Raw genomic sequence first — 27,115 nt, 5'->3', positions numbered from 1 at the left:
TTTTTATTCGAAAATTTCAGACATGCTAAAATCCAAATCTCAAAAAAAAGTTAACCTTCAAGAAAATAGTTAAATTTTCAAACTAAAATGCGAATTTTCAACAAAGAATGAAATAGCAAGAAAATTAATTGTTCAAACAATTTATTATTATTATTATTATTAATATTATATTTAAATTATTCTAGAAAGCTGCGGATTTTTCTGAAATTTATGGTTTTTGTCCAATTTTCAATTAAAGTAAGATAATGAAATTAAGTTAACAAAAATAATTGTTTAAACAATTTATTATAATTGTTAATCATATTCTCCTTGCTTAATTGGTAGAATGTTGCAGCTTTTCTGAAATTTTCAACCATTTGTCTATTGTTCATTAACTGTGACTTAAGAATGAATTAGATTTAGCAAAAATAATTTTTTAGACAAATTATTATTATTTATAACTATCTTCATCTATATCAATAGCTGACATTTGCGATTTTTCAGCAATTTTTACCTTTCTGTCCTTTTTTCACTTAGTGAGGTAATGATGAATTAATGTTAACAAAAAAGTTGTTTGAACAATTTAATATTGTTTTCTACTATCTTCTCTTAGATAAGTGCTAGGAAGTAGCGATTTGGTATGAAATCTTTAACCTTACATCGCCTTTTTATTTTTGAAGAAATAATAAGTCAACCACAACAAAAATGATTTTTTAAATAGTATTGTTGTATTCAATATGATCGGTGTAGAAATTTTGAAGAATATTTTAAATATCGGTTTTATTTCAGAAAAATATATCCACAAAAAATGAAGAGATTATTGAAAATGTAGTTTTCTCTAATGTTTATTTATTAATTGCTAATAACTAAGCTGGCGAAACAAAGTTAAAGATTTTATACAAAAAAACCACAATTTTCTAGCACTTATCTAAGAAAAAATAGCTATAAACTATATTAAATTGTTTAAACACCTTTTTTTTAACTTTCATTAATTAATATGTCACTAAGTGAAAAAGGACAGAAAGGTAAAAATTGTCTAAAAAAACCGCAACTACCAGACATTGATATAGATGAAGATAGTCATAAACAATAATAATTTTTTTTTTAAATTATTTTTTCTAAATCCAATTGATTAATAAGTCACGCCTAATGAAAAATAGACAAAAAGTTGAAAATTTCAGAAAAACCGCAACATTCTACCAATTAAGCAAAGAGAATATTATTTACAATGATATTAAATTGTTTAAACAATTATTTTTGCTAACTCGAATTCATTATTACTTCACTCCTATTAAAAATTGGACAAAAGGCCAGAAATTTAAGAAAAAACGGAATTTTTCTAGCATAATTTAAATATAATATTATTAGTCATAATAATAAATTGTTTAAACAAGAATTTTATTAACATTGATGAACTATCACTTCCCTCGAATTGAAAATTGGACAGCAAGTGGAAAATTTTTGAAAAAACCGCGTCTTCCTACCTCCATTCTATGAGAAAATTGCTGAAAACAATAATAAATTGTTTAAACAATTTATGTGAACATCTAATTATCAATATCAAATGGTCTAATGGGCTAGAAGCAATTTGAATGAAAAAAATCGCAAAAAAGTCATAAATAGCGCAAAAGCTCGCAAAACCCATTTTTTCACTTATGGGGTTTTTTTGGGGACCCTATATAACATACTTATGGTGTTGATATTTAAAAAGCAATATTTTATTCACAAAAAGATTGACAAAAACGTCTTTTTTATTATGGGAAATACATTTTAAACTTCATGGGGCTTGCGGCACCTCTTAATATCATTTTTGTTTAAAACAAAAAAAATGCATTTATTTTTGTGAGGATTCGAACAAATTTCAGCGGTGTCCCCATAAAAATTAAAAAAATAATTCCAATAAATTTTTGGACCACCCTAATGTTCAACCAAATAAGGACTAGTAACAATTTCAGTACAAAAATATAATTTTTAATACAAAAAACTTATTTTCATAATAAAGATGAAGAAATGAATTTTCAAACAAAATGATTAATTTTTGACAAAAAAATTTGTTACTGACACTCATGAATTATTAACCAAAAAGGTGAAATAATCACAAACAGATTAATTTTTTTCAACAAAAGATAAGGTTTTCACAAAATATATAAATTTCCAACCGAATGGTTTAATTATCAACTAGAAAGATTAGTTTTTTATTCTAGGAAATTAATTTTTAACCAAAAGGATTAATTTTTACCAGTGTACATGAATTTTCAACGAAAAAGGTAAATTAGTCACAAATTAAGAATAATATTTTACCACAAAAGACAAAGTTTCAACAAAATACAGATAAAATTGTTTAATTTGAAACTAAAAAAGATAGATAATGAACGAAACGTCGAATATTTAATCTTTTAGTTAAAAAAATAATAATTTGCAAAAAAATTGTTCTAAAAATTGTTCAATTTTGAACAAGAAACAAGGTTTTCTTTAAAGAAAATGGTGAATCGTCGTCAAAAAAATTACTTTTCCAAAAAGTTTATAGCTCCACTTTCAACTATTTTCATACCTTACAAGAGATTTATTTGCCCAAGATGTAAAAAATTGTCTAGTAATGACAGCATCGTGAATCAGGCATTCCTGGAGATAAACACGAGAATATAAAAACACCTGTACATTAAACTAAAGTATCGTCTTTTTTCGATATTCTTAGAAAACATTTCGAGAAATTAGAGGTAAGTTTATTTAGTATAAATTGTATGTGATTTTACATTTTTGTTAATTATTGAATATTCACGAAAAATGGAATAAAAAGGCTTGAAAATACAGAATTTCGAAAATTGAAATTATCGCAATCTTCTCTGGTATTATTTAAAAAAAATTTTAATTAATTTTCTAACTAATTAAATTTCTTTGTCGGCAAATTCGTTTTAAGAATCATTTGTTTATCATTTTATGTTCCTGTTGTGTAATTTTGATTGAAGAACAAACAATTTCGATTCAAAAGACTTAAAAAGGTGAAATTTCAAAAATTGGAATCATAGCAATCTTATTTCAATGCTACCATTCCTTATCGTTCCACGTGGCACTTAGGCGACGCGACGTGCCGCGGAACACTGTCTAAACGCGACATTGAGCAGTATAGAATGGAGACATTGATTTGTTATTGTCTTTAAAAAAATTTAATTAATATTTTAATAACTTAATTAATTTTTCTAATTTTTTCAAATAATCATCTTTTCATCATTTTATATTTCTGTTAGGTACTGATTTTAAAAAGAAAGGGTAATTTTGAATTGAAGGACTTAAAAATGTGCAATTTTAAAAATTGGAATTATAGCAATCTTATTTTATTCTTTTTAAAAAATTTCAATTAATGTTTCTACTAATAAAAAAAACAATTACGAATTGAAAGGCTTCAAAATGTGCAATTATAGCAATCTTATTTTGTATTTTTTTTAAACTTATAAATTAATAAAAAAATTTTTAAATAATTTAATTTCTTTCTCCGAAAAAAATTTAAGAATCATTTTTTAATTATTTTATATTCCTGTTTTGCAATATTTATTTTAAAAAACTTTAAATTAATTTTTTATTTCTGAAATTAATCAAATTTCTCTGTCTGAAAGAATTTTAAGAACCATCTGTTAATTATTTTATATTTCTGTTAGATACTGATGATTAAAAAAAAGTCGTATGAAAAGGCTTACAAATGTTTAGTTTCAAAAAATGAAATGATAGCAATCTTATTTGTTATTGTTTTTTGAAATTATTAATTATTTTTTTATCAACGTAATTTCTTTAACTAAACATTTTTATGAATCATCTAATAATTATTTCATATTTGTTAGATATTGATTATTAAAAAAACAATTTCAAATAGAAAGGTTTAAAAATGTGCAATCTCATACATTTGAATGATAGAAATCTTACTTTGTAATGTAAAGAATTTCGGAATGTAAAATTTCTTAATTTAACGTCTGGGAAACAACAAATTAGTATTGGTAAGGCAAAAGCCTTATTCACATTATGTAGTCCCATTAGTCATATTATGTAGGATTTTATATATTGAAATTGAAAATTTTTGAGTCGTTAAATAATAAAATTAAAAGGATGACAGGGTGTGTACCCTCCGTCTTCATCTTACTAATAAAAAATACTAATACTAAAAATATCAATATTAATTCTTGCTTTGTATTTTTTTAACTTTTAAAGAATTAAAAATATTTTCATTTTATGTATTTTTTATGTCTGAAAAAATTAAGGAATGATCTGCTACTTATTTTTAATTCGTATTATGCTCTAATTATTTGAAAACAGAAAATTCGAATTGAAAGGCTCAAAAATGAGCATTTTTAAAAATTGGAACTGTAGCAATCCTATATTTGTATTATTTTAATTTTTTTGTTAACTTCAATACACATAGCTTAAAATTGTTAGATTTTTAGTAGGAGATATAAAAAAAATGGTTGATTTAAAATAAAAAAATGTTTCATTTCAAATAAATTTATGAAATAGATTCTGTTATTAAACAAAAAGTTTTCAAGGATTATGGTTGTGAAACGAAGTTCTAGAATTCTGTCTTTTGGCAATTCTTCATTTAAAAACGTTTTTTAGAAACATTTAAGCTTAGAAAGTTTTTTATCGAAAATTTGTCCATTTGAATGGCAGAAATGATACTGAAGTTAACATTTCATCTTTGAAAAATTTGTGTAATCAATTCAAAGTCAAGCTTTTAAAATATCGTCTTTTTCATAATTTTTCCAATCTAAAATTGTTTTATTGTAAGCGTTTTTCATTACAAATTATTTAATATTAATACTTTAAAAAAATCTAAAACTCATAATTATTAAAATTTGTTTAATAACATAAGATTTCAAGAAATTGAAACCAAAATGTAAATTTTTAGAGATTTTAAACCAAAACTTTCAAAGATTTTTAATCAATTTAAAAGGTTTCAAAGGAATATAAAAATTGTCTTTAGATTTCTAGGAAATTGTTCACTATTTATTCTTTTGCAAACTTTTTGTTAAAAGAATGCTTAGAAAGATTTAAAAATATTCCAAAAGATTGCTCGAATTGTACCAATAGAATGTAGAAGATTTTCAGTCAATTCTTTTAATTGTACACAATTTAAAAAAGTGGGAAAAATCCCAATCAACTTTAGAGATATATAGAAATTTTGAAAATATTACAAAAAGAATGTGAAATTTAAAAAAATTTGAAAACACCTATTACAAGGTGTAGATTGTTGAAGATTTCAAAATACTTAACAAAAAATTTAATGTTGATTTATATTGAAAAGTTAATTAAAAGGAAATATTGTCCAAAGTGAATCTAGAAATTTTTAAAACAATATTAGAAATAATTTGAGTCCGTGCCAAAAATATTGAGGAATTTTAGAGTTGAAAAAAAAATTTAAAATATATTAAACTGGAAGTTTTCCGAAAATATGTCAAACGTTTTTTAATGTTTTCTAAGCTCTAAATACTCCAAAATATCTTTTGGAGACTGATCCTAATTTTTCTGTAAATGTTTTAATATCCTTTAAAATGAAAAAATAAATTTCTAGATACATTTTTTACATGTCTGAAATCTTTAGAAATCATTTCAAATTTTCTCGAGAAACCTAGAATAAACTTATTTATATACCTAACTTTAAAGCAAATGAACCTAAAAAGTAAAAAAATTAATACGTAATAAAATTTCTTTTGTTTTAGTAATGATTTTTCCCTTAAAATAATAATTTTTCTAAACTTAGTTTTTTTACTTCAAATTTGTTGTAGAAATTTCGTTTCTTTTGGTGAAAATTTCATAATAATCAAATTAAAATTGCAATTTATGGTTTAAACTTAAAATCTTTTTTTAAATCGATTTTTGCAAAAAATTAGGGTTTTCAATTTTTATATAATTCTTGCAAAAGAGTCCACTTTGATGTAATACACGAATTGATTTTGCGGAATTCCAAGCCCGCTAGCTAAAAATTAACTATTAATATTAATATTAATCAATGTTTTTTTGTTTAAGATGTTTCGTTTTAGTAAAAAATTAATCTCTTTGATTCGAAGTGTAACTATTTGGTTAAAAATTATTATTTTTCAACAAAAATTAATTTTTCTGCTAGGAAAATCCTTTTTTTGGACAAAGATTCAACTATATTATTCTAAATTATTTTTCATAAATTCAACTGTTTTTCATTTACCATAAAAAAATGTTTGGATTAAAATATCAAATATTACATTTTTCGTTGAAAATTTGTCTTCTGTGTTTGAAAAAGAACCTTTATGTTGAAAATTCATATTTTCAGCTAAAAACTAAGTAGTCATTCGAAAATTTTTTTGAATAAAAATAATTTTTTGCCTAGAATCGAAAAACTGCACGTGCGTAGCGCGCTATTAATTATAACATTAATCCATTTTTCTTTTAGGGTAAGCTTCACTATTTCGCCTACCAAGGGAGTAATGTGGGCAGGGGGGGGGGTATAGATATTTTTATATTGACCTAGAGTTTCCATGTTATTTATTTAAGTAACACATTCCTCCCGCAACACTGTTCCGAACCAGGGTGCTGATCAATCTCTCTAGCAATCACCCCAAGTGAAGAGCCTCAAGAAGTTATCATGTGAAGCCCCCCCACTCGGGCCTATTAGAATTTAAGATATTTTGATGTAAATGTTAATTTATTCACTGAATTTATAATATTTAAATGTAATTTCTTGCAGATGTATAGCTTCATATTTTTTCTTGCAATATGCTCAGCTTTTGCTTTAAACATAAACGGGTCAAGACCTGCTGTTGAAAATGAGAGTAAGTGACATATCATGTTATACCAATTACAAGTACACCTCAAAACTATTTTAAAGAGTGAAATGTATTTTTATTTCCGCTATCTGGGTGGCTGCAAAGCTGTGATTTTTAATTAATTATGATTTTAATTTTTAATTAATTATGATTTTAATTTTTAATTAATTATCATTTTAATTTTTAATTAATTATCATTTTAATTTTTAAATTATTATTTTTAGGAATTCCAAATTCTCATTTATTTGGAAAAAGTGAAAAAGTAGCCTATTAAGACCTCCCTCTTCCTTACTACTTCTACTTTCCATTCTCGCCTCTACATCCCCACCTCTCAGTTCATCCCTTTTCAACATTTTTTTCTCTGCTTCTTCCTCTCCTCACTTTTCCAGATTATAGTCCCCCTCCTCTAATACACATCACAGCTACCTTTCCCCTAACCCTACTCATCCCTACTACCCTACTAGACCTCCCTTCACTTCCCTTAATAACCACCACAAGTTTGATCTTTTTCTCTATTTTTCCCTACTTCCACTCCTTCCTATCCCTAGTTTTCCCTTACTACTTCTACTTACTCTCCGCTTATTTCCCTTTATTTCCCCTAAACTCCAATACTTCTGCCTCCCCCTATTTTCCTGGCATACCCAGTCCCAACTTTTTCTCAATTTCTCTAGTTTTTACTTCTCTCATTTCCCCTCACCTCTCCTTATTACGTTTTCCCTCATCTTGCTAACTTTCGATTAACTAATATTCGCTTAGTTACCCTATCTCTTGCTCATAATTTTTCTTTAGTCCTACTCTTTCTGTCTCTCTTCTCTACATCTCATTTTCCCTAGTTTCGCTTCTTCCCCTGCATCACTTCCTCTCATGTGTCATACTTTCTATCCCGTGACTTTCTCTTACTCGTTCCGTTTTGCAACTAGCGGTTTTGGTCTCCCACTCACTTGCACTACTCTACTGACCCTCTCTTCACTGCCCTCATTTGCTAACCTCAATTTAAATTATTTTCCCTGCTACCTCTACTTCTCTATCTAAATTCCACTGACTTCCGTTACTTGCTCTCTTATCATTTTCAATACTTCCTCTTTTCTCACTTGCCCTTGCTTCGCATACTTTCTTCCTCTCATTTTCCCTCACTTCGCTCTACTTTCTCTCCCTCACTTTCCCTATTATCCTTCCCATCACTTTCTATATCACCTCTACCCTCACTGCTTCTCAATTTCTCTGCTTCTAACTTTCCTCATTTCCCCTTACTTTCTCTCGCAACATTTTTCCCCATCAACCTATCTTTCCTCCATTTGTTTCCACTCACTCGCTCTACCTCCACCGCCATTACTTCCCACCACTACCATACTGTTTCTATTTTCTACATCTCATTTTTCCTAGCTTCCCTACTTCCTCCCCCTGTCGGTTTCTTTTACGTGCTATGCGTACCCTCCTCTTACTTTCTCCTACTCATTTTACTTACCAATTACTCATTTCCTCAGCTAACACGCCCGTTCCCCAAGTTCCTTTCCGTAAGCATTACTTCCCCTCTCCCACTTACTCGCACTACTCTACTAACCATCCCTTCCCTGACTAGCTACCCTTCATTTGAATTTTTAACCCTACTAACCCTACTTATCTGTCTAAATTCCACTAACTTCCGATACTTGTCCTCTCATCATTTTCCCACACTTTCCCTACTACCTCTTCTCTAACTTCTCGCTTCTCCTACTTCCTCTTTTTTAATTCTTTCCCACTTACCTCTACTTCCTTACCCCTCAATAACCCCACTACTCATCCCCTAACTTTCCCTGACAACCCGCCCCTCACTTTCTCTACTATTCCTTCCATTACTTTCACCTGATTTTACAATTTCCGCAGCCCTTATATCCCCCTTAATTCTCCTACTTCTCCTCCCCTTATTTCTACTCATTTCCTTTATTCCTCCGTCCTCTCAGTTTACTCCTAAAAAAATCTTCCTCTCTCTTTTTGAAGAATTCTTTCAATTTATTTAAATCTATTAAAAAATTACTTGGAATTTTTCAAAACATCCTACGAAATGTTTAACCGTTTGAAATATTTGTAAATCCTTTTAAATTTTTCGAAGCTCTTGAAAATTCTTTGGCAGTTTTAAAAATGCCATTAAATCTTCTAAATCATTTGGAAAATCTGCAAATTTTTTTTATGTATTGAATAATCATATGGAATCTTCTAAAATGGCTTAAGATATTTTCAGTCATTTAAAAGCTTTTGAAACACCTTGAATTTTTTGAAAAATCTTGAAAATTCCTTAAATTTCAAAAATACCATAGAATTGTCAAAATCCTTTGAAATCCCTTCAAATTATCCAAATTTATTACAAAATTCCTTGGAATCTTTTAAATTACCTTAACATATTTTAAATTATTCTAAATATTTTGAAATCCGTTAAAACTTTTTAAAGTTTTCGTCAATTCCTTGGAATTTTAATTAATATCGTAACATATTTAAAATATTTTGAATTTGAATGAAACTTTTCAGAGCTCTTTAAAATACGTTTGAATTTTTAAGAATACGCAAAATTATTTTGCAATCCAATGAAGCCTTTCATCAGGTTCTTGAAAACTCCTTGGCAAATTAAAAAATAACCCGAAGTTTTTTAAATACTACAAAATTTCTTAAAACTAAAATCTTCCATATTCTTTGCAATTCTTAAAAATAATTTAAATCTATTCAAAAATGTTTCGGAATCTTTTAAAATTTCCTCATACATTTGAAATCTATTGAAATTATTTAAAACTTTTCAAAGCTCTTGAAAGTTGCTTAGAATTGTAAAAAAAATAGACTAAGATGCTTTGAAATTCTTTCAAATTAGTGAAATTTATTAACATTTTCTTGAATCTTTTAAATTACCTCAAGATATTTCAAATCATTTGAAATTTCTCAAAGCTTATTTCATATCTTAAAAATCCTTTTATATCCGTTCAAATTATTAAAATCTGTTGACAAAATCCTTGGAATTTAAGAAAATACCCTTAAACATTTCAAATTCTTTGACATATTTTAAAAGCCTTCGAAACTCTTGCAGCTTAAGAAAATTCCTTGGAATTTTTTAGAAATTAAAAAATACTTCACATGCTTTGGAATCTCTTTGAATTACAAAAATCTGTTGACAAATTCCTCATAATTTTTTTAAATCCCCTAAAACATTTCAAAGTCTTTGAAATATTTTAAAATCCTTGGAAACTCTTAAAGCGTATGCTTGGAATTTTTTAGAAGTTAAAAAATATTTAAAGTGCTTTGGAATATCTTCAAATGATTAAAATCTATTTAAAAATTTCTTCGAATTTTTTAAAATACCCTAAAATACTTTCTTAACACTTTTAAAGAGTTTGAAAATACTTTGGAATTTTAATAAATATAATAAAATATAAAATTTTTTTAAATCCCTTTGAATTATTAAAATCTATTAACAAGTTCGTAGTAATTTTCAAAAATACCCTTATATATTTCAAATTTCTTCCAATATTTTAAAATCTTTCCATACTTTTAGAGCTTTCCAAAAATTCCTTGCAATTTTGTAGAATATCAAAAATTATTGGAAATGCTTTGGAATCTCTTCATCCAATTAAAATTTATTAATAAATCCCTAGGAATTTTTTCAAATACCTTAAAATATTTTATTCTTTGAAATATTTAAAAATCCTCAAATACTTTTAAAGCTTTGAAAATTCCTTAAGATTTTGTAGATTATCAACAAATATTTAAAATGATTTGGAATCTTTTCAAATTATTAAAACTCTTTATTAAAGTTTCTGAAAATTATTTTAACGACCCTAAAATATTTTAAATTCCTTGAAATCTTTTACAATTCTTTGAAACTTTTATAGCTCTAAAAATCCTTGGATTTTGGTAGAATTTCAAAAAAGATTTAATATACTTTGGAATCTCTTTAAAATATTAAAATATATTAACAAATTCCTTGAAATTTTTAAAATATCCTTAAATATTTCAAATTTTTTTAAATATCTACAAATCCTTCAAAACTTTTAAAGCTTTGAAAATACCTTGGAATTTTATAGAGGATCAAAACATATTTAAAATGCTTTAGAATCTCTTGAAACTATTGAAATTTATTATCAAATTCCTTGGGATTTTTAGAATAACCTTCAATAGTTTTAATTTCTTAAAATATTTAAAAATCCTTTAAAGCTCTTCAAGATTTTAAAAATTCCATGAAATTTTGTAGAATATCAATAAATATTTCAAATGCTTTGAAACATCTTAAGAATATTAAAATCTAGGAATAAAATTCCTTGGCATTTTTTAAAATACTCGAAAATATTTCGAATTCTTTGAAATATCTGAAAATCCTCATATATTTTCGAACCTTTTGAAAATTCGAAGGAATTTTGTAGAATATCATAAAATCTTTAAAAGCCTTTAAAATTACTTTTAATTAATAAAATATATCAACAAATTCTTTGGAATTTTTTAAAATACTCTTAAATATTTCAAAATGCTTGATATTTTTTTTAATCCTTTAAAAATTTTCAAGCTTTTGAAAGTTCCTTAGAACTTCGTAGAATATCAAAAAATATTAAAAATACTTTATTGGAATCTCTTCAAATTATTAAAATCTATTAAGAAAGTACAAGGAAGTTTTTAAATTACACTTAAACATTTAAATTTTTTTGAAATATTTTAAAATCCTGAGATACTTTTAAAACTTTTCAAAATACCTTAGAATTTTGTAGAATATCATAAAATATATGAAATTCTTTTAAATCTCTTCAAATTATTTAAATCTATTAATAAATTCCTAGGAATTTTTAAAGTATACCTAAATATTTCAAATTCTATGAAATATTTAAAAATCCTTAAATAGTTATAAATCTTTTGAAATTTTTTTGGAATTTTGTCGAATATCAAAAAATTATTTAAAATCGTTTGGAATCTCTTAAAATTATTAAAATCTATTAACAAATTCCCTAGAACTTTTTTAAATACCCATACATATTCCAAATTCTTTGTTCTGTGGTTCGATTCCCAGCGGAGCGAAGGAGAAGATATTTTTTCAGAAAAAAGTTTAAATTTATATTTCGATCTCGTCTGAAAAGACGTTAAGAATTTCTCCTTTTCTCTGATGATAATCCAGATTACTTGAGAAATTTTAATTGTAAAACCTGGAAAAATAATGCATATACTTCTGAAAAAAGGATTCTTCTTTCGATCTCTGTATAGCTTAAGGGAAAAGCACCCGACCGGCAATCGGAAGTTTTGTGGTTCGATTCCCAGCGGAGCAAAGATATTTTGTTTAGGAAAAATTTGATTTAAAAAATAATTAATATTACTATTTTTAGAGTTAAATTTTTCTTATTATTAAATTTCAGAAATGGTTGGTTGTTACTATCAACATTATGATAATAAGCCAATCGAAGAAATGCCGAACCTCCCGTTAAATCTAAAGAACGTTGATAAGCCACTTTGCACTCACTTATATCACAATTGGGCTGGACTTGATAAAAACACTACTGTTGTCGTTCTCAATCCAGAACAGGATACAAGTCATAAAGGATTTGAAAAGTTTAATAAACTTAGGAAAAAACACCCAACTTTGAAAACGTTAATCTCCATGCTCCCCATGTGGAATGTTCTACCGAGTCAGGGATATGAAGATTATTCTAAGTAATAAGTTTTATATTTTTATTTACGATAAATTAACAAATTTGCGATCATTGAAATACAGGATTTCCAGCTCCTAAATACATATCCCAAAACAGGGGAAATATGGTGATTTTTTTACGAAAATAGGGAAATAATGAGGGGAAAGTCAAATGTTTAAAAAAACTGTTTACTTTTAAACCCTGAGAGATGAATTTTTAACGAAAAATCTATTTTCAGAAAAGAAATACGTTTTTTGAAAGAAATGGTTAAAAATGATTCAAAAATAATTTCAGACCAAACACGTACATTTACAACCAAATAGTTGGATTTTTAAGAAAAATAAAAGAATTTTAAGGAAAATAGTTTAATTATTAAACAAAAAGATTTACTTTTTTTAGAAAATAGTTGCATTTTTTGCGAAATAGTTTATAAAAAGGTTACAAAATATTGATTAAAATTAATAATAATAAAAATGATCAATTATGGAAATTTATATTACAAAATAATTAAATTCTAATCAAGATGGACTAAGTTACAAAAAATGTTTTTTTTTTAGCCAAATAGTTCAATATTCAAGTCTAAAAGACAAATTTATTAGAAGACAGTGAAATTTTCAACCAATAAATATAATTTTCTAATCTAAAAGGGCAAATAGTTAAATTAAAAATAAAGATTAAGCTTCAGCTTAAATCATTTTTATTTTGAACCGTATACTTTAATCTTTGATACGAGAAAATGAATAATTAAGAAGATGAAAGAATTTTCAACGAAATATTACATTTTTGACTAAATATATGAGTTTTCACCCATATAAAATTAATTTTAAAGGAAATAGTTAAATTAAGGAAAAAGAAAATTGACTCATAAAGTTAAATTTACAATCAAATAATTAAAGTTTCCATCAAGAGGGAATAAGTTTAAAAAATTTAGTTGAATTTTTTGAAAAGATTAGCTTTCAGCAAATTATTTAAATTCTTAACCAAATAGTGAAATTTGTAACAAAAAAAAAATTATCAACCAAACATTTGAATTTACAACCGAATAATTATTTTTAAAAGACAGTTGAATGTTCAATTCAAAGAACGAATTTTTTTCAACTTCAAACATAAATGTTCAACCTAGGTGAATAATGTTTTACAAAAAGATTGTATTCTAAATTTTTGTTGCCTAGAAGGTTGAACTTATTGTTTAAAAGTACAACTGATTTGACTGGAGGTTAATCTTTTCTTTCAGTTCAACGGTTTGTTTAAGAAATAATCTTCTTTGGCTAAAATTAAACTAATTAGTTGAAAATTCATTAATTTTGTTGAGAACTAATCCTTTTTGTTTAAAATTTTACTCATTTTGTAAAAATAAGACACTCTAGATAAAGTTTTAATTATTTGGTTGTAAATTCAACTATTAGATTGATAATTTTTGTTTGTTTAAAATTCAATAATTTGGTTAAAAATTAATATTTTTTGGTTAGAATTGAACTATTTTTTTTTAAAGTCCCTCTCAAATAAAATATATTTGGTTACAAGGTCATTTATTGGTCTGAAACTTAAATGATTTGTTAAAAATTCGTCCTTTTGGATGCATAATTTATATATATTGTTTGAAAATTCTACTGTCTTCTAAAAAATTCTCATTTGGTTGAAAATTCAAATTTTAAACAGAAAGTTGTCTCTCTTGATTACAAGTTTAATTACATGGTTTTTAACTCAACTGTTTGGTTCATTTTTTTTGTTTTAAAAATTCAACTATTTGATTATATTTTTCAGTTGCAAATAATTGTTTTATCAATTAATTGAATTAATTTTTTATTATTTAGTACTATATTTCAACAGAATACATGAATTTTTATCCAAATCGCTCTCGCAAAAAGATAAATTTTTAACAAAGACAATTAAGCGTTACATGCAAAAAGACAATATTTCAACAAATTACATGAATTTTCAACTGAAATTAATAAATTTTCAATAAAAATAAAATAGTTAAATTTGCAGTTAACAAATTAAATTTCAAACAAACAGAAAAGCGAATTTTTTACAAAAAGTTGAATTTTCAGCCCATAAATATAAATTTAAAAAAAAGCAATTTCATTCCAAAAATATTTTGTATTGTGTCTGGAAAATGCCCCAAATAATTTGAAATATCAGTTTTATGTAAAGTTAATGCTAAAATCTGTATTTCCCTAATAACCTCAAAATTAATCATTTTAATTCGATAAGTCACATGTTTTAAAATATTCTGAAACTATTTTCAGCTGTTTAAACAATCATTAGTTGTTCAAGGAATTTTCTGCTTGTAAATTGTAAAAAATTATTATTTTTTTAGATAAATTATACAGTTGATGAATGTGAAAAATAATAGTTTCTGTTTAACATATTTGATAATTATTAAATAATATTCATTTTTTTAAACAAATTTTTTCCTATTAATTCTTCAAAACTTATTATTTTATGGGATTGATGACACAATGAACGAAATTAAAAGTGATTTTTTTCATACTTAGCAATTGTTTAAATAATTTTAGTTTTCATACCATATTTTTATCCTGTGAATCCTTAAAAGTTCAATGGTGTGATTAATTCTAAAAAATAATAACTTTCTGTGCTTTAAAGAGAATAAATTGTTTAGACAAATGTTAATAGTTTAAACAATTGCCAAACACGGTTGAAAAATAAATTACTCTCAACATTCGTCAATTGTATAATTAATTACTGTAAAAGATTAACGGAAAAAAATTGTTAAAAAAATAAAAATTGTTTTAATGTTTATAAAATTTATGAAGGAATTTATTCTCAAAATTCATGAACTGTATAATTTCTCCTAAAAAATAATAATTCTTCACTTTATTAAATTTTCTCGAAAATTAAGCTTTTCCTATTTGAAATACCACTTTAATTTGAGAAGCATGTGTGCACGGGTAAATTTTGACTAAATTAAAAAAATGAGTGAATTCCTTTTTCCGAAAAACGAACAAATTTTCGGGAATTGAACACTAAAAATTGAAAGTCAAATTTTTACAGGTAAAATTTTGTTCCATCATAGTCTGAAATTCATAAAACGTTATCCTCCTGAAAATAATCAGTGAGAATTCACCTGGATTTCAGTGCAACCTCACTGATCAATAAAAATAAAAAATAAATACTTTTCTAACTCTAATTTATAGATTACTGTCCGATCCGAGTCTGCGAGATAAACTTGTGGATAATGTTTTTGACTTCGTGAAAAAATACAAATTCAATGGAATAGAGCTATATTGGAATTTTCCAGATAAAGATGGTAAACATTCTTCTGATAAGAAGAATTTCGTTTCGCTCTTAAAGGAATTCAGAGCAAAGTTCGATAAAGAAAGCCTCATTTTATCGGTGCAAATTGGTAGTAAAGAAACGATTGCTGATATATATGATATCAATGGAGTATCTAAGTATGTACATTTTATAAATTTGCAAACTTTTGATTCTCACAATTCCACTGATACGAATAAAAAAGTTTATCATAATGCTGCACTGTTTCCTTCATCAAAAGAAAGTGCACAGGAAAAAAAATTGAACCTTGTAAGTACGTTTATAGGCCAAAAATAATATTTAGGAAAAGAAGACGGTTCTCGCTAGAAATGATATATTCTTTTCTATTTAAAATTAAGATCTTTAAAAGGCTGCAAATTGAAATTTATAAACAATAATACTCTGGTCGCTCATTTATCGACAGATGATAATGGTTCGTGTTCTATCTAAGATGTCAGCAGTCGATACCAGCCTTACCTGACATCGATTTTTAAATCGATATATCGTATATTGTTGTCGCCATCGAATTTAAGGCAGAAAGAAATCTACCTTACCGAATAATGACTTTTTATCACAGTCACGGATCATTATCGACTGTCGGTAAATGACCAGCCACTGGTTTACTGTTGATTATCTGGGAACAGAACCCTGTCCCAGAACCGGTCTAGGTATACTACTTGTCACCAATTCTAAAGTTATTCGATTGTTAAAGACTTTCAGTTTTACATAATACAAGTAATTCAATGATTTTTCACGAGAATAGAGGAATAATAGGGAAATATTTTTTTTTTAAATAACAAAAAAATAGGTGTCATTTTGAATTTAATTTAAAGGATCAAAATTCTGAAAATTCCAATTGGAAATATATTTTATTTTTAATCAAGCAGATACATTTTTAACCAAATAGCTGAATCTTAAACCAAAAAGATGAATTTTCAAAAAAATTAATTTTCTACCTAAAAAGTAAAAAACTAATTTACCAGATAGTTGAATTTGCATCATAGAAAAAAAAACGAATTTTAAATCAGAGTTCAATTTTCAAGGAAAAAAATAAATTTCTAAGTAAAATGTTAAATTTGTATTTAAAAGATTGGATTTTTAATAAATTGGTTGAACTCTCAGCTAAGTAGTTCCATTTAAACCAAAAAAAGGTTAATTTTCAATGAACAATACAATTATCGATATTTCAATGAAAAAAATTTTAATTTTGAATCAAAAACTTATTATTTACAAAAGAATTGGAATTCGACATCGAGAATATGAATTTTGAATCAAAGAATTAAATTTTATACCAAATTGTTAAAATAAAATAAAAAATAAATAACGAGTGTCATACAATGCAGTCAAATTTTCAACAACAAAAAATATAAGTTTTCAACAGAAGAGTTTATTTACAACCAAAATACCTGAATTCGTTAACCTGAAAAGACGAATTTTCTACAAAAAAATTAATTTTTAATCTGAAAATATGAATTGTCGACAAAAAAATGAATTTCCAAGAAAAGAATTAAATTTTCGACCTACAAATATGAATTTACAATTAAAATATTAATTTTTCAATAAAAACGCTATTTTCCACCAAATAGTATAATTTTTTATTAAAAAATGTTGCTTTTTAGAATTTTTTTTTAAAACTAAATGATTAAATTCTCAAGCACAAAAGACGGATTTAAAAAAATTTATTTTGAAACAAAACGGATTATACTCTTAACATAAAAGATAACTTTTGAACATAATGGTTGAATTTTCAACAAAAAAAGTTGAATTCTCTATTAGAAAAATGAAATTTGCACCCGAAAAGACAAATTTTGAACAAAAAAATTGAATTTTTGCTCCAATAACGTTCTTATAACAAACTAGTTGATGTCTAATTAAAAAAAATACTTTTTTACAAAGCAATGGAATTTTCAAGTCAGAAACTTATTATTTACAAAAGAATTGGAATTCTAAACCGAGAATATGATATTTGAATCAAAAAATTAAATTTTAGACCATATTGTTAAATTTTTAAATAAAAAACGAGTGTTATACAATACAGTAAAATTGTCAATAACAAAAAATATAAGTTTTCAACAGAAAAGTTTATTTACAACCAAAATACCTGAATTCGTTACCCTCAAAAGACGAATTTTCTACAAAAAAATTAATTTTTAATCTGAAAATATGAATTGTCGACAAAAAATGAATTTCCAAGAAAAGAATTAAATTTTCGACCTACAAATATGAATTTACAATTAAAATATTAATTTTTCAATAAAAACGCTATTTTCCACCAAATAGTATAATTTTTTATTAAAAAATGTTGCTTTTTATAATTTTTTTAAAACTAAATGATTAAATTCTCAAGCACAAAAGACGGATTTAAAAAAATTTATTTTGAAACAAAACGGATTATACACCTAACATAAAAGATAACTTTTGAACATAATGGTTGAATTTTCAACAAAAAAAGTTGAATTTTATGATAGAAAAATGAAATTTGTACCCGAAAAGACAAATTTTGAACAAAACAATCGAGTTTCTGTTCCAATGACGTTGTTATAACAAAATAGTTGATGTCTAATTAAACTACTTTTCCACAAAGCAATGAAATTTTCAAGTAAATAATATTATATTTTTACAAAAAAGTTCATGTTTAACCAAAAAGTTGAATTTTCAACCAGAAAATATAAATTTTCATCAAGAAAGTAAATACGTAATTACGAGTAATTACGAGTCAATTTCGAGAAACTTTGAAAGATTTTATATGATTATGTAGAAGTTAAAGGGATTTCGAAATAATTTCCGATGAATTTCAGGAATTTCAAGAAATCTTGCAGGATTTCTAAGAAGGATCGCAGTCTGCGATAATTTTTATTTTCTCACAACAGCAATGCAATCTAACCTGACAGAGTTTGGGAATTTTCGAAAAACTTGAGTTGATGTTAATTTTATTATTATGATTAAAAACTGCAAATATTTTTTTGAAAATTCATCTGTTTTGGTTGAGTATTCAAACTAATTTATTGAAAAATTAACTCTGTTTTGAATTTTAACTATTTTTTATATAAAATTAAAATGCTTTATGGCTAAAATATAAAATATCACGTTTTTATTGTGAACTCGTCATTTTTTTGTTAAAATTCAACTACTTTGTTGGAAGTAGTACTTTTTTTAAAATTAATTCATTTGATTGATTAATCATCATTTTAGTTGATAAAACTTTTTTTTTGTTTCAAATTTAATTATTTTATTAAAAATGATGTATTGTAGTTGAAAGATAATTGTTTTAACGGAAAATGTAACTTGCACACGTTTGGTTCAAAATTTATCTTTTTAAGTCGAAAATTTAAATGTTTCGTAACAAATTCCTATATTTGTTCGAAGATTCTTTTAAAACTCAAACAGTTGGTTTAAAATGCATGTACTTTGTTAAAAATTCATCTATTTTGTAGAAAATTAATCTTATTGAATGAAAATTGATCTATTTGGTTGAAAATTAGTTTTCACTAATTTAGAATTTATTTTTTTAACTGAAAATGTAACTTTCATTTTTTTCCGAAAATTTATCTTTTTTGGTAGAAATTTAATCTTCTTGGTTAAAAATTATACTATTTAGCTTAAAATTTACTTTGTTGTTATTAAAAATTAATTTTTTACTGAAATTTCAACTTTTTGTTGAAAATTCGCCTTTTTTGGTACAAGAATACTCTCGTTATTTGAAACTTCATCCTTTTGGTTGAAAATTAATTCCTGTGGTTAAAAATTGAACTATCTTGTTGAAAATCTGTTCATTTTTTGGTTGAAAATTTATTTTACTAACTGGAAATTTATGTTTTTCTTTATTTTTGGTAGAAAATTTGTGATTTTAGTTGAAAATTAATTTTTTTAGTTTAAGAGTTATCATTTTAGTTCAAAATTTACTAGAAGCATTCCATTTTCTGTGAAAAATTGAAAAATTGATTCCGTTTTATAAAAAATTTAACTATTATATTAATTGTTTTTTTAAATAGAAAGTCAATCATTTGGGTTCAAAATTTCACTATTTGTTCAAAAATTTACATTTTTGGTTGAAAATTCATTAACGTGTTAACAAACTAGTTTCTTTTGCTAAAGAATCGTTTAGTTTTAGTAGAAAATTAGGTTTTCCAACTGAAGCGGTAACTATTACATCTTTGCTTCAAAGTTTATATTTTTCTATTTGAAAATTTATTTATTTCGCTAAAAACACGTTTTTTTGTCTAAAATTTACTTTTCTAATTACAAATTAAACAATTCTAGTTTTGTTTTGTAAATTATCTTTTTTAGTTGAAAATTTATATGTTTAGTTGAAACTGTATCTTTTTTGCTAGAAAAATCATCTTTTAGGTATAAAATTGAATTATTTTGTTGAGAATTCATTTTTTTTAATTGATTGTGTTAACTGAAAATGTAATAATTCAGTTTTCGGTTAAAAAAATATTTTTTCTGGATAAAAAAAATATTTTTTATTTTTCAAATATTTTAACTAGTTTAATTTTTGTTGAAAACTAATCTTGTTCAGATGAAAATTCATGCACTTTTTTGAAAATGAGCAGTTTTTTTTATAGAAAATTAATCTTTTGCCTTGAAAATTCAACTAACGTTTTGCTTAAAGTTCCATATTATTGGTTGAAGATTCAGCATTTTAGTTAAAAATTCATTTCTCTGGTTCAAAATATATACTTTTTATTTGAGAACTCAAGTAAAAAGTCTTTTAAATGTGTTTAGAAACAAAAAATGTTGTTTGCAATAATATTATTAATTGTCTAGATGTATGGCTGGCCTTGTACCTATAAGAATTTAGAAAATGGAATATTCTAGCAATCCTGAATAAGACACTGTTTAATGCGCATAATAATTATGTTTTATATTACTTTCACTTCTTTTACTATTTAAATTAAGTGCCCTTTCCAATTTCAAGCGATAAATTTTTCCGCGAAATTTAAATACTGTCATTATTATCAAGAAATATAGAAAATACAATGTTTTAAATCCTTTTTTAAAATGTTTATAAATTCTCATTAAATTCTCAAAGCAAAAAAAGGTTGAGCATATTTTGCGCATTCCGTGCAGCTCCTGTTACACGTACCTGCATTGTAGCATCAATTTTTGGAAGGGCTATAGAAGGGAGGGCTATAGAAGGGATGGCTATAGAAGGGGGGCTATAGAAGGTAGAGCTATTGAAGGGTTTAACTATACTTTTTTATTTTTTTGTTGGGTATTTTTAATCTTCACATAATGTATACAAAAAATTTTGTTCTCAGGCTTCTGTTGTGGAATATTGTCTTAAAAATGGTGCTCCAGCAGAAAAGCTAATACTTGAAATTCCCTTTTATGGTACTAACTATACTTTGGCTGATCGGCACAAAATTGGTAGAGGTGCACCAATTTCGGCAGGAAATTCTAGTGCCAGACCATATAACGAAATTTGTCTATTGGAAAATAATCCAAAATGGAAACATTTGTACGACGACGAACAGAAAGTGCCATATATCTACAAGAAGAAACAAATTATTGCGTACGATAATGTTCAGTGAGTTTTTAACCAAGATTTTTCCAAATTTGTTTCACAAATATTTAAATGATTTTATATTGACTTCACAAAGATTTCAAAGGTTTCCTAAAGATTTTAATAATTTCACAAATATTACCAAATATTTAAAAAAATATTTTATATGCTTATCAAAGATTTTTAAAGAATTCATAAAGACTTTACAAAGATTTTCAAAGATTTAAAAAATATTTCAATGACTTTCTAAAGATTTCAAAGATTTCACAAAGACTTAGAATGTTTTGCAACGATTTCAGATATATTTTAAAGATTGAAGACAAATTTCAGTGATGTTCTAAAGATTTCACAAAGGTTTAAAAGATTTCAGCTGGATTTAAAAGACTTTACAAAGATTTCAATTAATTCCCAAAGATTTCGGCGATATTTAAAACACCTCACAAAGACTTCAATTATTTCTCAAAGATTTCCCAAAGAGTTTAATAATATTTTAGAAATATCATCGAATATTTCACAAACATTTCAAATATATCGCAAAGGTTTTTTAATAATTCACAAAGGTTTCACTAAGATTTCAAAAAGATTTTACACAGATTTCACAAAGATTTTACCAAGATTTTACTTAAATTTCACAAAGATTTCAACGATTTCCTAAATATTTCAAAGATATTACAAAGATTTAAAAAATTAAAAAAAAACTCCCATTATTTTACAAAGATTTCAAAATGATTTCAAAGACTGAACAAAGCTTTCCTCACGATTTTACAAAGATTTCGAAGATCTCGAATAGATTTAAACGACTTCTCAAACTCGTCAATTATTTCTCAAAGATTTCAATAATACTACCAATATTACAAAATATATTCAAAACATTTTATTGATTTGGCAACGATTTCAAAAATCTTTCAATGATTTTCAAACGATTTCACAAAGAGTTCAAAGATTTTCCAAAGATTTTAATAATTTCACAAACATTACCGAATATTAAAAAAAATATTTTAAATATTTAACAAAGATTTTTAAATAATTCACAAAATATTTCACAAAGACTTCACAAAGATTTCAAAAATGTTTTAATAACTTCCTAAAGATTTCAAACATTTCACAAAGATTTAAAGTGTTTCGCAAAGATTTCAGATATATATTAAAAATTGACTACAAATTTTAATGATTTCATAAATATTTAAAAGATTTTAGCTAGATTTAAAAAACTGGACAATTATTTCAATGATTTCCGAAAGATTTCAAAGGTTTCGGAGATATTTAAAAGACCTCATAAAGACTTCAATTATTATTTCTTAAAGATTTCACAAAGATTTCAATAATTATAGAATTATTACTGAATATTTCAAAAATATTTCAAATGTATCGCAAAGTATTTAAATAATTAACAAAGGTTTCACAAAGATTTGACCAAGATTCCAGAAAGATTTTACTAAGATTTCACAAAGATTTCACCAAGACTTTACCAAGATTTCACAAAGATTTTAATGATTTCCCGAAAATTTCAAATCTTTCAAAAAGGCTTCTATTATTTTACAAATATTTCAAATCGATTTCAAAATCTGATAAATTTTATTAAAAAATTCAAAGATTTCGGATAGATCAAAAAACTTCTCAAAGACTTCAATTATTTCTCAAAGATTTGACAAAGATTTCAGTGATTTTTTAATTATTTCACAAAGATTTTAATAATTTCACTTTACAGAAATTTACAGCATTTTACAAGATTTGAAATATTTTTTAAAGATATCAGATATATTTTAAAGAATGAAAAAAGGTTTCAGTGACTGCACAAAGATTTCAATCATTTTCCAATGATCTCGCAAAGATTAAAAGATTTTAGATAGATTTAAAAAACTTTACAAAGAATTTAATCATTTCTCCAAGATTACAAAAAAGATTTCAATAGTTCCACAAATATTACCTTATGTTTTAAAATATACCAAAATGTACCAAACATTTTCCGAGGATTTCATTAAGACTTTACGAAGATTTCAAATATTTATTAAAGATTTTGGGTAGATTCAAAAGAATTCAAAAATATTTTTATCGTTTTACAAAAACTTCTATTATTCCAAGAAGATCTTAGATAGATTGAATCGATTGAACACATTTTTTAATATTTTGCAAATTTTCCAGATAAATTTAAAATACTGCACAAAGAATTCAATCATTTCTCAAAGATTTCACAAGGATTTCAATGATTTTCCACTGATTTCACAAAGATTTCAAAGATTTCTGAAAGATTTGATTAATTTTACAAAATATTAAGAAATTTATTTAAAATATGAAAAAATATTTCTCAAACAGTTCACACAGATTTCAATGAATTTTTAACGATTTTAAATATTTCACAAGGATTTAGAATATTTCGCAAATTTTTCAGATATATTTGAAGACTTCTATTATTTCACAAAGATATGAGATAGATTTTACAAAGATTTCAGTTACTTTCTAATCATTTCACAAAGATTTCAAACATTTCGGATAGATTTAAAAGACTTCACAAAGATTCAATTCATTTTAAAGAATTCACAAAGATTTCCAGAAGACTTCACAAAGATTTTACATAGATTTCACAAAGATTTTACATAGATTTCACAAAGATTTCAATGATTCCCCAAAGACTTCAAAGACTTCACAAAGCTTTTACAAAGATTTCAGATAGATTACAGATAATAAAAAGACTCATATTATTTTACAAAGATTTCAGATAGATTTAATAGACTTCACAAAGACTTCAATCGTTTTTCAAAGATTTTACAAAAATTTCAATTAATTTATAGGGATTTTACAAAGATTTTAATAATTTCGAAAGTTTTACAAAATATTTCAAAAACATGTTAAATCTTACGAAACATCACACAGATGTTACAAAAATTTAAATGACTTTCCAAAAATTTCACAAAGATTTCAAATATTTCGCAAAGATTTTAGGTAGATTTAAGACTTCATAAAAATTTTAATAATTTCACAAACATGACCGATTATTTCGAAAACATTAAAAATGTTTTGCAAAGATTTTTAAAGAATGATCAAAGACTTCAATAATTTACCAAATATTTCAAAGATTTCATGAAGATTTCCAATCTTTTTTAAGTATTCAAAATAGATTTTAAAGCTTTCAAAAGGACTTCTATTATTTCATAAGGGTTTCAAATAGATTTCAAAGGCTCAACAAAGATTTCGTAATGATTTCACGAGTATTTTAAAGATTTCTTTGGAAGGAACATTGGAAGGAATTCAATTATTTCTTAAAGATTTTAAAATGATTGCAAAGCTTTTATAATGATTTCATAAAGATTGAAAAGCTTTTCCAATGATTTGAAGAATTCTATAAATATAACCGAATATTTAAAAATATTAGCATTTTTCAAAGATTTCGCAAAAATTTCAAAGACTACATAAAGATTTCAAACATTTCACAGAAATTGAGAATACGTATAAAAGATTTTAGATATATTTCAAAGTTTGCACAAAGATTTCAATGAATGCATAAAGATTTTATTAATTGCCTTATGCTTTCGCAAATATTTTAAATATTTTGCAAAATATTTTAAATATTCCGTATAATTTTTTTAAAAATTCACAAATATTTTATAAAGACTTCACAGAGATTTTACAAAGATTTCAACTACTTTCTAAAGATTTCGAACATTTTAAAAATATTTAGAATATTTCAGAAAGATTTCAGACATATTTTAAAGATTGAACAAGGCAAATATTTCAAAAAGATTTGACAAAGACTTCATAAAGATTTTACAAAGATTTTGAAAAGGCTTCACGAAGATTTCGAATATTTCACTAGGATTTAAGATAGATTTCAAAGATTTAAAAAAGACTCCTATTACTTCACAAAGATTTCAGATCGATTTTAAAAACAGAACAAAGATTTCCTTGTGATTTCACAAACATTTCAAAGATTTTGGATAGATTTAAAAGACTTTACAAAAACTTTAATCATTTTTCAAAGATTTCAATGCTTTTGTAATGATTTCACAAATACTTTAAAGATTTTCCAAATATGTTAATAATTTCACAAATATCACAATATATGTCAAAAATATTTCAAATATGAACTGAACTGAATGCAGACAGATTTCTGTTATTTAACAAAGATTTCATAGATTAAAAAGAGGTAAAGATTTCAATGATGACAAAGATTTGACAAAGTTTTCATTGATATTTCTAAGATTTGAAAAAATATTTTAAATATTTTCAAATTTCCCTTAAATATTCCGGATACATTAAAAAGATTTCACTGGACTTCAATTGATTTAGGAATATATCAGATAGATTTAAAAGATTGAATAAAGCAAAAAAGAATTAAAAGATCTACAGTTTCGACAAACCGATAAATTTATTTATTTGATTTCAGAGAGGGGCAAATCAATCACCCCTGAAATTATCAATTTTGATTTTTATTTTCAGATCGATTAAGGAAAAGGCTAAATATGCTATGGGAAAGAATCTTGGTGGGGCCGTGATTTGGACTGTAGATGAAGACGATTTCGAAGGAAAGTGTGGAGGAGAAAAATTCCCACTCCTGAAGGCTTTGAACCGAGCCCTTGGACGCAAATTTTAAATTTTTTTATAAATCCTGTTTGAAACAATAAAGAATTTATTAAATCTCTAATAATCAACGTTTTTCTGAATTCTTAATTCCTAAAGCTAAAAGCATTTCTACGGACGCAAAGAAACAGAAAAATTGCTAATTGTGGTCTGTAAAATGAGGAAATTTGAACCTTTCATAACTTCATGATTTAAACTTTTCTTTTAATCTGAAGAAGCTGTCTGAAATTAAGGAACTTCCTAGAGCTTGATTTTAAGTCCATGTATTATAAATGACAACCTTTCTCCTACAATTATAAATTAATGGATGTCATATAACAACCTCATGATCTAAAGGGCTAAATCCAATTCCTCACAAAGGGCTTTTCAAAAAAGGGACTTGTTGCTTTTTCTTAATTAATTGAAAATATGATTTATTTTATTAGACGTGCATCATATTTTCAATTAATTAAGGGAGGAGTAGGGTCTTGTGACTCTCGAAAAATCGATTTATTCCTTTGTATTTTCTTTTAGTACAACATTTCAAAAATGTTGTGTCAAAATGTTAAGTCTTTCGGAGCAAATCTCTCTAAGCTATTGACCTTTAAGTCTCCGCCCCATCGATACGAAAAGAAGCGAGCTAATTCGTTAGGTCAAGCAGTTGCCGCACAGAGATTTCGTAATAACATTCGTCAGAATTTTCTGTAAATTTGGATGCAGAAGATGTGCTTTATGCAGTTGGAATCGATGATTTCGTGTAAGTTGAAAAAATAAATTTTTTTCTTCACTTTTTAACGTTTAAAAGTTTAAATGCGTTTTACGCAAAAGTGCCATGTTCCTAGTTGGTGCCAACCCTTTCTCTCAAAATATTGTACCGATTATTTTTAAATCTTATACACACTTTTGACATATAAGATACTTCATCCCTACGTTGTTTTTTTACAATGAGGAGATTTTACAGCTACAAAATTATAGCTACAGCGAAATTTCTCGTGAAAAATCGCTATTTTTGCTTCAAATAACAAAAAAAATTTTAATTAAAATAAAACAACGTAGGATTTAAAAAAATTGAATTAAAAAAAAAAATGATTTGCTATTTGATTTCTGATAATTATACGGTGAACTACTGTTGGCAATGCAAATTATCTTTTTGAAAATGCGTCCTCGATAATGCTCCGTCACTGGCTTATTTTTAAACATTCGTTAAGAAAAAGTTGATAAAATATTATCCGAATGATGCTTTCTAATCTGTAAAATATGACAACAAATTTACTTTACCCGTAGCTCTAGAAAAAATCCCCCCTCGCGCGTGAGCGTTGGTTAATCGTTAGCCTTGCTTCGCCCATGGTCGAACGTGATTTAGTTGAAATAAGCTTTGGTAAAATTTT

At 25.3% G+C, this 27,115-nt stretch overlaps 1 protein-coding gene across 1 annotated transcript; it reads left to right on the top strand.

Moving 5' to 3' along the window:
* The first annotated feature begins 2,687 nt into the window (after positions 1–2,687).
* Positions 2,688–25,761, top strand: LOC117170919 (chitotriosidase-1-like). Its single transcript, XM_033357966.1, has 6 exons — positions 2,688–2,696; positions 6,683–6,767; positions 12,116–12,410; positions 15,547–15,934; positions 20,929–21,197; positions 25,608–25,761. Exons 2-6 carry the CDS (start codon positions 6,683–6,685, stop codon positions 25,759–25,761), a joined length of 1,191 nt encoding a protein of 396 aa, XP_033213857.1. The 5' UTR covers positions 2,688–2,696.
* Positions 25,762–27,115: the final 1,354 nt, after the last annotated feature.

Source organism: Belonocnema kinseyi, chromosome 4 (genome assembly GCF_010883055.1).
Source record: "Belonocnema kinseyi isolate 2016_QV_RU_SX_M_011 chromosome 4, B_treatae_v1, whole genome shotgun sequence".
NCBI classification, from domain to species: Eukaryota; Metazoa; Arthropoda; class Insecta; order Hymenoptera; family Cynipidae; genus Belonocnema; species Belonocnema kinseyi.
The sequence above is the reverse complement of the archived record's forward strand: the minus strand, read 5'-3'. Positions and strand labels throughout refer to the sequence as shown.